At 47.0% G+C, this 15,032-nt stretch overlaps 1 protein-coding gene across 1 annotated transcript in view; it reads left to right on the top strand.

The window, feature by feature from the left end:
* Nucleotides 1-378: 378 nt before the first annotated feature.
* Nucleotides 379-15,032, top strand: part of LOC104531473 (voltage-dependent T-type calcium channel subunit alpha-1H-like) — a gene marked incomplete at both ends in the record, with an annotated part of 44,724 nt that continues 30,070 nt past the window's right edge. Inside the window, 4 exons of the mRNA XM_010176362.2 lie at nucleotides 379-495; nucleotides 3,642-3,775; nucleotides 8,657-8,754; nucleotides 14,547-14,706. Coding sequence (XP_010174664.2) covers nucleotides 379-495; nucleotides 3,642-3,775; nucleotides 8,657-8,754; nucleotides 14,547-14,706 — 509 coding nt within the window. The remainder of the gene's footprint in view (nucleotides 496-3,641; nucleotides 3,776-8,656; nucleotides 8,755-14,546; nucleotides 14,707-15,032) is intronic.

The raw sequence follows: 15,032 nt of genomic DNA on the forward strand, positions 1-15,032 counted from the left end.
GTGATTCACAGGTAAAACCCTTTGAGATCTGGAGAGAAAAGGTGGACAGAGGAGGTGGCTGTGCTCTTGGCTGCCCCTGAACATGCATGAAATAGAGAAGAGGATGGTGGTGTAGAGGTAGCCACGGGTCTGGTTGTGCTTCTCTGATTTGGGAATGAAAGGCGTCCTTTGTCCCTTCATCTCAACAAGAGTACCTTCTCTAAGGCCCTCTCCTCAGTTGCCAAAAACTTCAAACCATAGCAAATCTGGGATGTTGGGCAGTGTTTTCCTTTGTGCTTGCTGGGCTAGTGAAGGCTTTTTGATGTGTAAGTAGCGCGGTGCTTCAGCTTTCCCCTTCCTGATGGCCGCTGAAGCGTGTGCTCTCCTTAACGCCCTCCTCTCACCTGGTTCGAGCACGTCAGCATGCTGGTCATCCTCCTGAACTGCGTCACCCTGGGCATGTTCCAGCCCTGTGAGGACGTGGAGTGCCAGTCGGAGCGGTGCACCATCCTGGAGGTAAGGATCCCATGCTGCCCTGCTTGCTTGCAATGTGCTGGGTGTGGTGGGGTGGCCATCCTGGGAGCAGCGACCTCCATCTCGTCCCTCTTCCCCAAAATCCAACTGTGAAAGTCCTTCCCATAGGGGTGGTTTTTCCAATGCAAAGTCTGTCCTTGGAGAAGACCAGCTGCCAAGGCCCTAAGTGAGACCCAAAGGCTAAGTCATCTGCACTTATCCCAGCAAAATCCTTCCTCCACACAACCAGTAAGGGTAGAGGGGCTCAGAACTGGGCATGCAGGTCCCACTGGAGATGTTGAACACTTTTTAATTACAGGGTGGCCAATGCCACGGGGAACCTCTTGCTCACAGTCTGTTGGTTCCACCCCAGCCAGCTCACTGCTGGCATCTCTTGGATTGCTGCACTGGTGACTTGGCCATTTCATTCCCTTCTTCATGAACAAACAAGCATGGGACAGGCCTGTGCCTGCTCTTGTCCACAGCAGAGCCCACCAACTGAAGCACAGCATTGCCAAGTGCCATGATCACTGACCTTTGGGAAATGAGTACGTGTACAAAGCTCACAGACTCTTGTTGGTCACACCAAGCTTCGTGGGGCATCACGCTCATCTCTTCATTCCTCGCTGTGTCCTGGCAATCACCTCGCTGCCATATGCCCACAGGATTCATTTTGGAAGCACATCCCAGCAGCATCTGGTGTGTGGGCTGCACCTTGGCACTGGGCTTCCTGCAACAACTTGCTTCTCAGGCTTGGAACCAACTTTCCTTGTTTCTAATCCATCTCATCAATTTAGACAGAGAATACCGACATGTGGTAGTGTAACCAGCTTGGTTCCTTCGAATCCTACACAGATCTGCTGCTTCACTTCCCTTTGAGCATTTCAGCCATTATGGGAAGGTCGGGATCTCTACAACCAGCCTCTCCTGCCTCTTTTAAAGATTGGTTCAGAACTGCCTGCAAATGCCAGAAATAGCAGAACTTGTCATCAAACCCTCTTTCAACCTTCAAAGAGGTTCTGTGAAATGCAGAGCCAAGTAAACCAGGTGAATTGAGAAGCCACTAAAGGTTTGTTATGGAATGAGATCAATTTTGGAGAAATTATTGCCACCAGTGGCATTCAGTGTAGGAATCGTCTCAGAGGGTCCGGCTCAGGGTTGGTGTGAAGCAGCATCCAGAGGTGGCCAGTCCACCAGAAAATGTCACAAATTGTCAGAAAGTGTCTGATCTCTCCTGGAAGGTTACCCCTCCATGTGCCTGCTGGTTTTCTGCACGTATTCACCCATACGGGACTTTGTTTGGAGGATCCCTGTCCCTGACAAAATGTCCAGGCAGACAAAAAGAATCCTGCCTGGATGAGGAGGTGACATTATTGAATGCTCGTTATTTGCTTCCTTTTTTTTTTTCCATAATTTAATCAGGTTACAAACACATGGCTTGCATGGTCTGTTCTTCAGAGCAGACACTCACACGTCTGCAGCAGCCCAGGCACTGAATTTGGTTTCTAATATTATGATTACAACATATATTCACAAGACCCAAAGTGTTAACCTGAAAGGGTTTACAGGCAGGAGAGGGCTGCAAGTAAAGCCATCGTCATCCCTCACCCTGTCACAGCTTGCAGGAGGGAAGGGAAGCCAGAACATGAGGTAGAAAAGCCTGAACTTTGTGGAGGTGTTGGGATGCCAGTTATTAAATGAACTGAAATAATGGAGCAAAACTTCTGTGTAGTTTATCAAGGGAAAGGTTGGTTGATAAAGCCAACAGCCGGAGAAGATGGTACTCACACACAACCACGCAGAGGAACATGGATGTGTAGTGGGAACTGTTCATTTTAAAGTTAATCCGCTCAGGCTTCAATATGGAACTGCCAGAGACACAATCCCAAACAGCACGGTCATTAAAAGAGTGGTTTGGACAGCAACAGTCATGTCTGTAGATCGAGAAGTTCCTGTGCTTTATCAAGTCTGTCATTCAAAACAACAAAGCCTCTGCACGTGACTTAAAAGCAATCTGTATCTCCTGATGTTCAAGTTTAAAGGCGACATGTCGAAGAGTATTTACAACAGAGTCCATTTCATGGCGCCTTCAAGTACATCCACATTTCATGCACTTACCTGTGGTTTCCAGGAAGGCTGGAGAAATCACAACTGTCCAAGTCCCCACTACCCTATGGAAGCTGTTCTTTAAGTAAAGGCTGAGGAATCTTCTATAGGGAAGCAGTGGATTAATTTCATAGAATCATGGCATGGTTTGGGTGGAAGGGACCTTTCAAGATCATCTAGTCCAACCCCCCTGCAATGAGCAGAGACATCTTCAACCAGATCAGGTTGCTCAGAGCCCCATCTAACCCAACCTTGAATGTTTCCAGGGATGGGGCTTCTACCACCTCTCTGGGCAACCTGGGCCAGGGTTTCACCACCCTCAGTGTAAAAAATGTCTTCCTTAAATCTATTTTCTCTTTGTTTTCACAGTAATCTAAAACCTAAAATTTTTATCTTCATCAAGAGGTTCCTGTGCTGGGCACACAGACTTGCCAGCAGGATGCTCTGAGCCTCTACACCGTGAGGAACCACTCCAGACTTTCCTCACGTGCAGCAGAACTGCCCTTATGGTTACTGCTTCAGCCTCTGCTTGGTGTGGGTCTGTGGGTAGGAACCTTTGGGAGTCTGTGAAGGCATCAGTGGTGAAGCCCACTCTCCTGTGTTAGATGGGACAAATTCTTTCTAGGAGGTATGAGCTTCCCAGTCTGGAAATGCAACTTCTACTGAAAGTTGCTGAGATCTTACAGACCCAACCACAAGCTGCTGTTGAATGTACAGGCTTCAAATGCCAAGAAAAATAATCCAGCCTGTACAACAGTGATGTCCTTGTGTCTTTGTCAGTAGATTAACAGAAGCTGCTAATGCTTCCCAGGCAGTTGACTAACCCAGGAGCTGTGCTCAGGGGGTTGCCATTGCCCATCAAGTCTTGCAGGTTTTATTTCTGAGTTTGGCAGGTGGCACTTTGGGATCAGTGCTTTGCCTTGGAGCTCCTGCCAGGGTACATGGAGAACCTCTACGGTGGGAGCACTCCCGTCTCTGCTTTCCCTTTCCCTGATAAGAGAGCACAGCAGTACTGACTGTAATAATCTTTTACTGATCTCCAGGCATTTGACGACTTCATTTTCGCTTTCTTTGCGGTGGAGATGGTCATCAAGATGGTGGCTCTGGGGATCTTCGGGCAGAAGTGTTACCTTGGAGATACGTGGAATCGCCTGGACTTCTTCATCGTGATGGCAGGGTCAGTAACAAAACCTCATAAATTTGTTTTTCACAGTGAAAGCAAGAAAACCCCAGAGAGCCAGATCTGTAGGTTGTCCTGGCTGGTTTTCATAACATCTTGTGAAAGCTGCCAGGCTCAAGCCAAAGCAAAGTCTCATAAGTCTCATTTGGTTTCACCTCTGGCAACCATGCCAGAGGTGAAACCAAAGTGGAGGGTATGGGAGTGGAGTGGGGTATGAATATCAGGGCAAAAGCCATCAGGTTTTCAGTAGCAGTCTTTCACCAGTGTCACCTCTGTCAAATCAAGTGCACGCTGATCTAGTCCTTGTGATGGCCAGTATGTCCCAGTGCTCGTGGTTCAGACTGCTGTCTCCAGAATGGGTGGAAAAAGCACACAGCAGCTCAGCCTCGCTTCTGCTATGTGATACCATTAGAGTGAGGCAGAGAGACAGAAATTGGCCAAACAAGGAGAATCTAGCCCAAAAAATCTGGTTCAGAAGATTGAAATCCCAGGAGAAGAAGCTGCCCAGAAATTGACCTAAGTTAGAAGCACATGCAAATGCCTCCTGCAAACTTCTCTAGGTTTACATTTTAATACCATCTCCCACAGCTGCTTATTTGTGCAGGATGTGTTAATAAACAGACGTGAGGAAGATCTGAGTGCTTTTGACACCAGTTCCCTCACATCCATGGGGAAAAACTGAGTGGACTAAAAGCTTGGCAAGTCTAAAACTTTTTTTTTTTCTATAAATAAATAGATTTTAGAAACCCCAGGCTCTCTTACCTGCTTAGTACACCCATGAAAGGGAGAGACTGTTTTAATTACAGAGCTTTGCCTTTTATTTCTGAATTCCTGGGTTTATAATGACCAGCATGGGGTTAATTAGAACATTCCTGTAATAAGTTGGGGCATTTTTCCCCTTATATTAGTGATGTACAATCTTCACTGCACTAATGAAGTTTTGTTTTGCTCCATGTTATTTCTCCTGCAATACAATTAGGAATCGCCTTACTGGTTTGAGTAAAACATGAGGTCTCCTGATCAGAGCTTCCTTTGAACCTGTGTGTGGTTAGAGACCAGGGAAGAACAGCAGGGACAACACAAGAAGCAGTTAATTAATTTTTTTCTTTCCAAAGCTGCTGTAGTGTTTAAACCAGAAGTAGTAGGGGAAGAGCAAAGTTGTGGTTGCAGGGGGAACTTGGGATCAGAAATCTGACATCCATAACCAACGTGCCAACAGTGTTTCCTCCACGCTGTAGCTGCAGGATGGGCTCTCCTGATGGGCAAGCAGAGGTTCCCCACATCATCAAACAGATCATCCCAGCAAAGCAGGAGTGCTCATACCTCAGAGTCGGGTTTGGCACCAGGGTCTTTGTTCATGGAGCACTTGGGACGAAGGGAAAGGTGGCTGATGAGTCAGTTTGGTAGTTTTCCAGGGCATTTCCCCATCCTCCGTGGCTGACATTTATTTGAGAAGAATGAAAACAACAGAAGCACCAGGAGATCACAATGAGGAGCCCTGCTGCCAGTCTGGCATTACACAGGTTGAAGATGGGAAGAGGAACAGCCCCTTCTCTGGCTGATCCTGGGTCATCTCCAGATGATGTTGATGTATTTGAGCCATGCATACCTGTAACATTATTTCCCATCTCTCAAAAGAAAGGCTGACCTGGGCTTCTTCACCTCTCCCACCACCACTGCTCAGTCCAGCATCTGCTCCTAAAAGTAGAGGTGGTTTTAGTAGGGGCACACTACTGGAATAACAAGAATTGCTTTTTCCAGCAAGTGGATAGATGTGATGAAGTTATTATGAGGCTTTTTTCTGATAAGAAGGGAAACAAGTGGTAGACAGTGCTGTGCTGCCTGCTTTGTTTGTCCCATTTGCTCTCCTCAAAGAAGCTGATTTAGCTTACTCACAAATACACCAAAGAGAGCGCAGGGTAAGCAGGGAAACTACAAAATAAACATATATTCTGCCTCTAGCAACAGATTGTGTCTGAAGTTTGTTCCAGCACTGGAAGTCCTTTTATGTTTTGCTCGCCTGAGAAATGTACCCTGGAAAATTTCAGACCGAACAGAGCTTACAACCTTTCAGTCTGTCCAGCAGCCAAGTTGAAAGCATTTCCCGAGCATCAAAAACATTGTCCACAAGAACTGAAACCAGAGAGGTTTCTTGTGCATCCAGTCCCTGGAGACGTTGCAGGCTCATATTGATATGCTTTGGACATCTTTAACTTGACAGCTAAAGGACTGGGAACTGTTCATAGTAGAAAACATTGCAAAGGCTTGTGCCTCCTTTTTTTCAGTACCTAGAGGCTGTAGGGAATCACTTACCAAGTGCCAGTCCACCCAGACCTCTGGTCCCTGCACACCCAAAATTTCCAACTCCAGCAAGTTTCTGTTGGGCATTTCTAGAGGATTCTTGGTTTATAGTGTGATATGAGAACAGGACCCCAAGTGTGGCCTTGACAAAGAAACCTTTGACTTTTTCATGAAGGTTTCAGATGTTTTCACTGCTTATAGAAGGTCCAATCTGGAATCCATCAAGTGGTTCAGATTGGGTTTGGTGGGCGGTATAGATCCCCATGAGACTTATTTTCAAATCCTAAATGGAGTATCACAGAAGTCCAGAGTATCAGAGTCAGAAAGTTTGTTTCCTAGGCCAAATCCTGAGTTATTCATCTTTTATCAGCACCATTGAAACTCCAAGGGCCAAGTAAAAGTGAGGCCCCAGGAGCTGGCCCTGCAACACGCTAATAGTTGCACGTGCTCTCTGGAGTACAAGACCAGCTCCCACCAAAGCATTTCATACTCCTTTTACATGCTATTAGTAGTTCCAAAACTGTATCACTTACACTAAAATCCACTTACTCAGCCACCTGATAAATTGTGACTGTGCTTTATTGGGACCACGCCAGCAAATGGATCCAGGCTTCAGCGTTATTCACTTCAGGGACTTTAAACAATGCTTTGTCTATTCCTGTAAGGTCTGTTTAGAACAGACACCTGGTGCTGGCTCCAGGCCCCTCGATGCAGGTGTGAACGGGCATTTCCTATGGCTTTCCCAATGTGTGGTCCTTCACAGGGCTCCGGGGCTGCTTCCCACTGCTCTGCTCTGGCTGCTTAATGAACACACGTTAGATTTAAAACCTGTTTTCATGCCGTGCCGAGTTTTAAAGCTATTCGTCATGTTCGGCTCAGTTCCTACATACAAACTTGAAGGTGGTTTTGATTTATAAAGGCTAACTACATCAGAAACAAAAAAAAAAATCACCTCTGGAACGTTATCACTAATAACAGCTCAAAATCACCAGGACCTCTGCACAGCAAATTAAGGCTAACGAGCCAAAATCACCTCATTGCAATGCCAATGATATCGTGGGGTTACACCAAAGAGCTTCAGAACAAAGACAACAGAGAAGCAAACACCAGAACATCTAGATATTCCCAATTAAACTTGGTAGAGCAGGGCAAGGCATCATGAACTTCACTATATGAAGTGCGAGTCTCTGGCAGAGTGGAGCACGGGCACGTGGGTGACGATGCACCTGAGCAAGGTTGGCCCAAACCCAAACATCCCTCTGTGGTTGCCTGACATCCATTCAGCTGTTGCTTCAGTCCACTCAGCTTCTTGATGGCACATAACAATTTTGATCCATCCTGGCTGCAGGATAGAATGGTTTGGGTTGGAAGGGACCTTAAAGCTCATCCAGTTCCAACCCCCCTGCCATCAGCAGGGACACCTTCCACTAGACCAGGTTGCTCAAAGCCTCATCCAACCTGGCTTTGAACACTTCCAGGGAGGGGGCGTCCACAATGCGTGGATGCTTCAGTTGACAATCTCTCTTTCCACTAAAGCTTTCTGAAGCTCCTGTTTGCAGTAGTTCAGCTCGTATTTGCCTTCCTCTTTCCATATCTGTTTGTTTATTTAAAATTAAAAAAAAAAAATACCCAAACAAAACAAAACAAAAGCTCTTTCTCTGTGGGATCCAACAGCTTACTCGCAGGGTTGCTTTTAATGCTGTTATGTTATTTGAACAGGCGTGGTGAGAGATTTGTGACATATTTACAAGTGCTTCCCTGTAGTCAAACTCATAAATTGTAATTACAGCCATGCTAACTAGCCATAACCCCATTAAAAAAACAACACTACGCACATTTGCCACTCATTTCTATAAAAGAGCAAGAAAACTGACTTAACGTCCTTCCCAGCCTGGGAGAGAAATGTTTATGTGAAATGGAGACGAAGCATGAAAAAGAAAATGTTCTCTATTCTTAATAATAAAATGGAAACCCAACTATTTTAATGTCATTTGTCAGCTTAGTTATTCACATTTTTGTCGTAGGGGAAGAGATGAGCTGGTGTGAAAATACACTGGGGTGCTTGTAGGGGGTACAATATCAGAAACATCTTATTGACTTTGAGCTGCATGGAGTTGGGCACTAAGCTCCTCGGGAAGGTTGTGGATGTGCCACCAGCCATGGTAAGCTGATGGAAAGGGAGAGCAGAGTGGCTGGGGGAGCTCAGCAGGTAGTTGGGGGTCTCCCTCTCTGCCCCGATTGCTGTGGCTCTGACTTGGCAGCTCCTCATTGTGCCATGCCCTGTTTTCCATGTGTCACCTGTGCCTGCAGCCCGGGAGCACATCTGCCTGCCAGCTCCTGCACCATCACTGCTCGTGTGGGTATTTCCAGTCTCTTAGAGGCTGAAATGTCCTTTAAATCCCCCACTGACAGCACAATGGACATCATGAGCTGCAGACAGAGATTCTGCAAGCCCAGGCTACTGCTCCCAGAGCACACAGCCAACAGTAGCCCCAACCCCAGGCAGTCCCAGCACCCTCGTGCCTGCAGACTGAGCATCCCACATCCTGACTGACTCCTTTCCTCTTTCCCCTGCAGCATGATGGAGTATTCTCTGGACGGACACAACGTCAGCTTGTCTGCAATCCGCACCGTCCGGGTACTTCGGCCGCTACGAGCCATTAACAGGGTCCCAAGTAAGTAAAACCTTCATCCACACCCAGGAAAACCAGGGGGTTAAAGCCAGCCCAGCTGGCTCTCTGCGTGCTAAGCCTTGCAGTAGAAGTCTACTCTCCTGCTTCTGAGAGCAAGTTCATTTGTTTTAATTTTTAATGGCAAGATAGAGATCATTTATTATGATTATCAGTGTTAGTAAAGGGCAAGGGAGTCCATTTTCTACCTGGGGTGCCAAATTTTCATGGCTGTTTTCCAGCATTTTTGTCAACTCTCTGAGGCAAGTAACTCTCTGCTCCTAGTGCAAAGTAACTAACAAAGTTCCTACAAAAAAAAAGGGAAAGATGAGTTCTAAGAAGGATCTTCTTGTCCTGGATGGGTTCATTGGATCTTCTTGCCCTGGACAGGTTCATATTCCCATTCTCAGCTATTTATGGTCTTTCCATGTCTTTGTGTTCAGGATTAGAAGCGCAGCAACCTCCATTGCTGGTAAAATCCCACAGAGGGTTTGCTGTCATGTAGAACAAAATTGGGTTCATCCACGCTAGAAAGTTCAAGTGGCCCCTAAATCCATTTTCAAGTGGCTTCAGCTGCTTGTCTTCTAAATCCAATTTGAAAGACAAACCAACAAGTTGAAATAATTTCCTGCCGGAATTAGCCGTCTGCTGAGCAATCCTTTGCAAGGTACTAATTTCATAGCGCTTTCATCATTTTTTTAAGCAAAATCCACTCAATTTGAAATGCAACGGCATTGTATGGAAATCAGAGAGGTTCCTTGCTAAAAAAAGTACATTTCCTGTTCTTTTTAAAAGCACATTTGAATGACACAGCTCCGCCAGTCCTCACTGAACATCCTGCCTAGATTAATTGCCCATCATGTCGGCACATCTAGGGACAGCAAAACAAACTCCCCCGGAAGGGTTTTGGTTCCAGTACCTCAGATGAACATACAAGGGAACAGATGGATGTTTACATGCAGGAGTCTTTGAAGTTTCTCTCTTGAGCTCAAATTCTTCAGGATTTTTCTTTAAAAAAATAAAAATAAATTAAAAAGAAGGGTTTTTTTTTTTTTTAAAAAACACAACTGTAAATTTGACAGTGACATCATTAAACGTTAAAAACAGGATAAAAAGAAATGAGAGGTTGAAAGGGACCACAGAACCCTCCGGAGATTTTGTTTTCCTGATGAGGTTTTGTTACCAGGGTTTCAGAGCAGCCTGAAAGCACAACACAAAGTTTTCCTCTGGGATTTTGAGCTCCATGGACTTGCTGGGACAAGGAGGAGTGGAGGGACACTGGCATGTGCTCAGCTCAGAGCCCTGCTGAGGTTTCAGGCTGGGACAAGGATCAGGCTCGCTCCGAAATTATTAAATCCATGAAGCCCTTCATAGCTCTCCCTTGAACTAGTGGGAGTCTCGAGCTGGGATTCAGCTGGGCTGAGAGCAGAAGCTGGGGGAATTTGAGGATTTACATGCCTATTAAACAGAAGCCCGGGGATCCAAATGCCTCCAAGTCTGGGTGAAATTTTGATCCAGGTCCAACTCGTGTTTTTCTTCCTTAGGAGTCTGATATTGAAGCTTTGAAGTAAGGCTTTTAGGCTTTCTTCTGCTACACTTGCCACTTTAAATCTTTTTAAAAAATTTTTTTCAAAAGATGGGCAATAGAAAATCTGTAGGTTTTTTGTTCCTGGTATGTGAGATTAATTCCAAAGAGCTCAATCCATGTTTGGAGTTGAGTTGCCTGGCTTGGTGAGCAGCTAGGCTGGTCTTACAACACTACCAGTGTCTTGAACAAGTGCCAGAGCAGGATTAGTATTCTTAGAAATATCTCGGTTCCTGAAGGGCAGATAATCACAGACTTTACTTGTTTATGAGACGCTAACTCCATCCACTTTTAACATCAGTACTTTTACTGTTTCAGACCGATATAATCCAGGCTCTGCAGAGAATGGATAGCAAGAACCTTCTATTTTGTTGTATTTTTGCCGTTTCTGATAGTAACAGAGTGGCATTTCTAGTCTTTCATCCATGGGGGTGCTACAGTTTAGCAGGGGAATCACCTCAGACATCCACCACGTCCCAGGCAGCAGCGCAGCAGCAGGTCCCGCTCAGCCCCATCCGTGCCGTCCCCAGCGCTGGGACAATGACCCTCCCTCAGCCACCACACCACGGGTGGGACCCGGGTTTTTGGGTCAGTGGAAATGGCAAAAGGATGTCGAGCAAATAAAAATTATGGCTGGGTCAGAAGAGACAAGCGTTCAGTTGCAGACAGAGGAGAAGCAGGGACCCATGAGAAATCGCCTGGCGATTTATCCCTGTGATGTCTGGGCACTTTCCTGGGTTCCAGCCAGTGTTATTAGCTCTTCGCTTCCAGGCACAATAAATTCACCCACAAGATTATTTGATTTTTATTTTATTTGTTAAGAAAAGAAAGGAGAACCCTGGCCAATAAAAACGTCATCTCTATTAGAAATTATTCCTTGAAAATGACTGGAAAAACATAATTTTTGCGATTTATATGTTTGGCAGGGGTTGTAGTGAGGGGTTTTTTTTTTTAGTAGTGGTCACTATTTTTTCAAATCCATTTCACTGCTTTATTTTTATTTTTCTACTATGTGGTTTAAACCAGGCATCACATGGAATGGGAATAAAAAGAAATCCTAATCCTCGTTTCAGCCCAACCGATGCTCGTGCTTTTTTTCCCATGGCACACTTGACATTCTGCTGAGAGCCCCGAGCACCCTCGGTGGATAACGAACAGATGGATTCAATCTCGAGAATGGTGCCACTAAACAACCCAAAATACCAAAAGTAGCTGAGCGGAAAAAAGTTGTCTGGCACGGGGAGATGAATTTAAACCATTTTTGGAAAAAAAAAATAAATAAAGAGTGAGGATATTAATGAGAGTGGGGGGAAAAAATAAGAAGAAAAGCCCAGAAGCATCTTTCCAGTGGGAATTATGTGAGTCTTTTCTGCTTTCCCAAAGATAGATTTGCAAGGGAAGTCTGAAGGGCAGTGCTGTGAGATGTGCTCCTGGGGGCCTTACCATGGCAGCACGTGTTGGGAACAAGAGTTATGGAACCAAACCTCCATTTGCCTCCAGCTCTGGGTTTCCCCCTGCACGTGGAGTGGAGGCTGGTGCTGTCCCCGTGGCTGGCACCGGTGTTGCGGTTACAGGGGATGGCCGGGATGCTGGCTGGCATCCCGCACCACCCATGGCATTCACCGATGCAGTCTGGCTGCCAGCACCGTGTCCCGTCCCCATGGGGTGGCATTGGCACCGGGGCAGCACGGGGACAGGGTTTGGAGGGCAGCCGGCGGGGCTGGCACAGGGCTGGGCACCAGGATCACGGCTCCTCCAGAGAGGCATCCACTGCCGGCGCCAGCAGCGGGGAGTCACGCCGGAGCCAAGACGCAGCTGGGCATGGAGACCTTGAAAGGCTCTTGCCCTGGGATGCAGAGGTTATTAGTCACACCTAATTATTTATTAGCACAGACTTCTTGGCCCGGGTGGTTTATCCACTCGTGCCCTGCTGACAAGGTAATGTCAGCTCCGGCTCCACTTGGCTGGGTTGCGTTTCCGTTGGCAGAGTGACCGACACGAGGAGATGGGTGAAGCAGCGTGATGGGACTCCAGCTCCTGCCAGCTTTGCCTGCCATGGCCAGGGAGGTGCCAGGTTGAATGGATGCTGCTCTCCTGGAGATTCTGCTCCTCCCAACACCCATCCCTGGGGTCTAGAGATTCCAGGCTGCAGCCCAACATCGTCACTGAATTAGCAGGAGAGGCATCAGGCGTGACTTGGGAGCTGGCTGAGGGAAGAAGCCAATGTAGCAGCCGCATTGATTTCCACCATGCCATAAACTTGTGCCATACTCTCTGCTCAGCACCAGGCTCAAAGGGCTTGGTTTCTGGGTTTATTCTCTTCTATAATTTAACATTTGCCTTTATCTCTTCCTCTTTTCATTAGTTCTTTCATCAGTTATCAGCTGTTGAAATGATGGCTGGTCGGTGTCTCAGAGGTTCATTTAACCTCTATTGAACTGCTGAGCTGCAGGTCATTATTCCCTTTTTATTCCTGTTTTATCCTTGAGTTTGAAAGTGCCCTGATTTGTAAGACAGGGCAGCAACCAGGTGCCCGCTCCGTCCCTGCCTCCTCGCCCAGTCTCCCCTGAGTAACCATGCTGGGATCATGCTGAATGGGGATGCAAGGGTTGGCTGAGGCTCTGCAAGGTTGGCTCATAGAATCATGGTTGGAAAAGACCTTTGAGATCATCAAGTCCAACCGTACCTGTCCACTACTAAACCAGATCTCTGAGCACCTCATCTACCCATCTTTTAAATCCCTCCAGGGATGGGGACTCCACCACCTCCCTAAACAGCCCATTCCAGTCCCTGAGAACCCTTTCAGTGAAGAAATTCTTGCTGATATCCGATCTGAACCTCCCTTGGTGCAACTTGAGGCCATTTCCTCTTGTTCTATCACTAGTAACTTGGGAGAAAAGACACACACCTGCCTCTTTACACCCTCCTTTCAGGTAATTGTAGAGAGCAAGAAGATCTCCCCTCAGCCTCCTTTTCTCCAGGCTCAACAACCCCACTTCCCTCAGCTGCTCCTCATTCCTAAGTCTTCTTATTTAGGATGGAAGGTCTTGCACAGAAATCAGCATTTCCCTGGCAGCAAAGGTACTGGGGGAACCACTGCTCTGCACACAGGTTCATAGGGAGCTTTGTGGAGAGGTGCAGGACTGGCTGGGAAGGTCTCCTGGCAGCCTATGCAGGAGAAGGGAAAGGGAGCAGAGAGCTTTGCTTAGAGGAAGAAACTTTTTCATCCTACTTTTTCCCCTCAAATAAGTAAAAATTTCTCCTGCCTCCCCTATTTGGTAGTCCTGTAAGCTTTGGAGCTTGAATGGCCCTTGGCTGCTGGTGGTGGCCAGCAAGGAGACGAATCCTCCATGGAAGAGTTGTCCATAGAGGAGGCCCAGAGAGCAGCCACAGCTATCATCCTACACAAGGCTCCATATTGTTTAGGGGAACAATTTGTGTGATTCACAAGAGATGTTCAATATGTTTATAAATATGTATTTTGACAATTTCTCGGGAGGTTGATGGTTTGCGGGGGCGTTTCTCCAGGAAAGACTGTCTTGCAGCGTTGCCCATGTTTGCATGTTGTTGAGCGTTCTGTTACTGAGCACTTCTGAAAATCCTGCCCTTTGGAGATAACGCTGTTTGTTTCCATGTGCTGCTAAGCCTTTTGCCCTCTTTACCTTCCTTCTCAGCCTCAAGGTTTCCTCGAGAAAACGAGGTTGAGGGGAGACCTCCTGGCTCTGTCCAAGTCCCTGAAAGGAGGGTGGAGAGAGGTGGGGGTGGGTCTGTTCAACCAAGGACCAAGGGACAGGACAAGAGGAAATGGGCTCCAGTTGTGCCCAGGGCAGTTGAGATGGGATGTGAGGAAGAATTTCTTTGCTGAAAGGGTTCTGAGGCATTGGAAGGGGTTGCCCAGGGCAGTGGTGGAGTCCCCATCCCTGGAGGGATTGAAGAGTCGTGTAGACATAGTGCTGAGGGACATGGGTTAGTCAGGGACTTGTCAGTGTTGGGTTCATGGTTGGACTCAATGATCTTAAAGGGCTTTTTCATCTGAGGTGATTCTGGGATTCTGTTTAGGGGAAAACAAACATCCCAGTTCCTCTGCCCAGGAGGCACTGGCTGCATGACCAAGCCTGAGAGCCACTGGGATCCGTGTGACATTCACACTCTCCCCATTAAGGTCTTTCAGGTTATAGGGCTCCTCTAACCTGTTTTCTCCTTCTCCCCACAGGTATGCGAATACTCGTCACCCTGCTGTTAGATACTCTGCCTATGTTAGGCAACGTCCTCCTCTTGTGCTTCTTTGTCTTCTTCATCTTTGGGATTGTCGGTGTGCAGCTCTGGGCAGGGCTGCTGAGAAACAGGTGTTTCCTAGACAGGAATTTTGCAATGTAAGTACAGCAAAAAAAAAAAAAAGAATCTCCATCTTTTAAAAAATTTCCCTTGCTGGAGAAACCCCGGCAGTTGGCAGGATTAGCTCTGACTCTGGCATGAAAAAACCCACTTGTCAGCAAGTTCCTGAGGGTTTGGTGTGGCTTAGAATCATAGAATGGTTTGGGTTGGAAGGGACCTTAAAGATCATCCCGTTCCAACCCCCCTGCCATCAGCAGGGACACCTTCCACTAGACCAGGTTGCTCAAAGCCTCATCCAGCCTGGCCTTCAACACTTCCAGGGAGGAGCAGCCACAGCTTCCCTGGGCAACCTGGGACACTGTCT

Source organism: Antrostomus carolinensis, unplaced genomic scaffold, assembly GCF_000700745.2.
Source record: "Antrostomus carolinensis isolate BGI_N321 unplaced genomic scaffold, ASM70074v2 scaffold22279, whole genome shotgun sequence".
Lineage (NCBI taxonomy): Eukaryota > Metazoa > Chordata > Aves > Caprimulgiformes > Caprimulgidae > Antrostomus > Antrostomus carolinensis.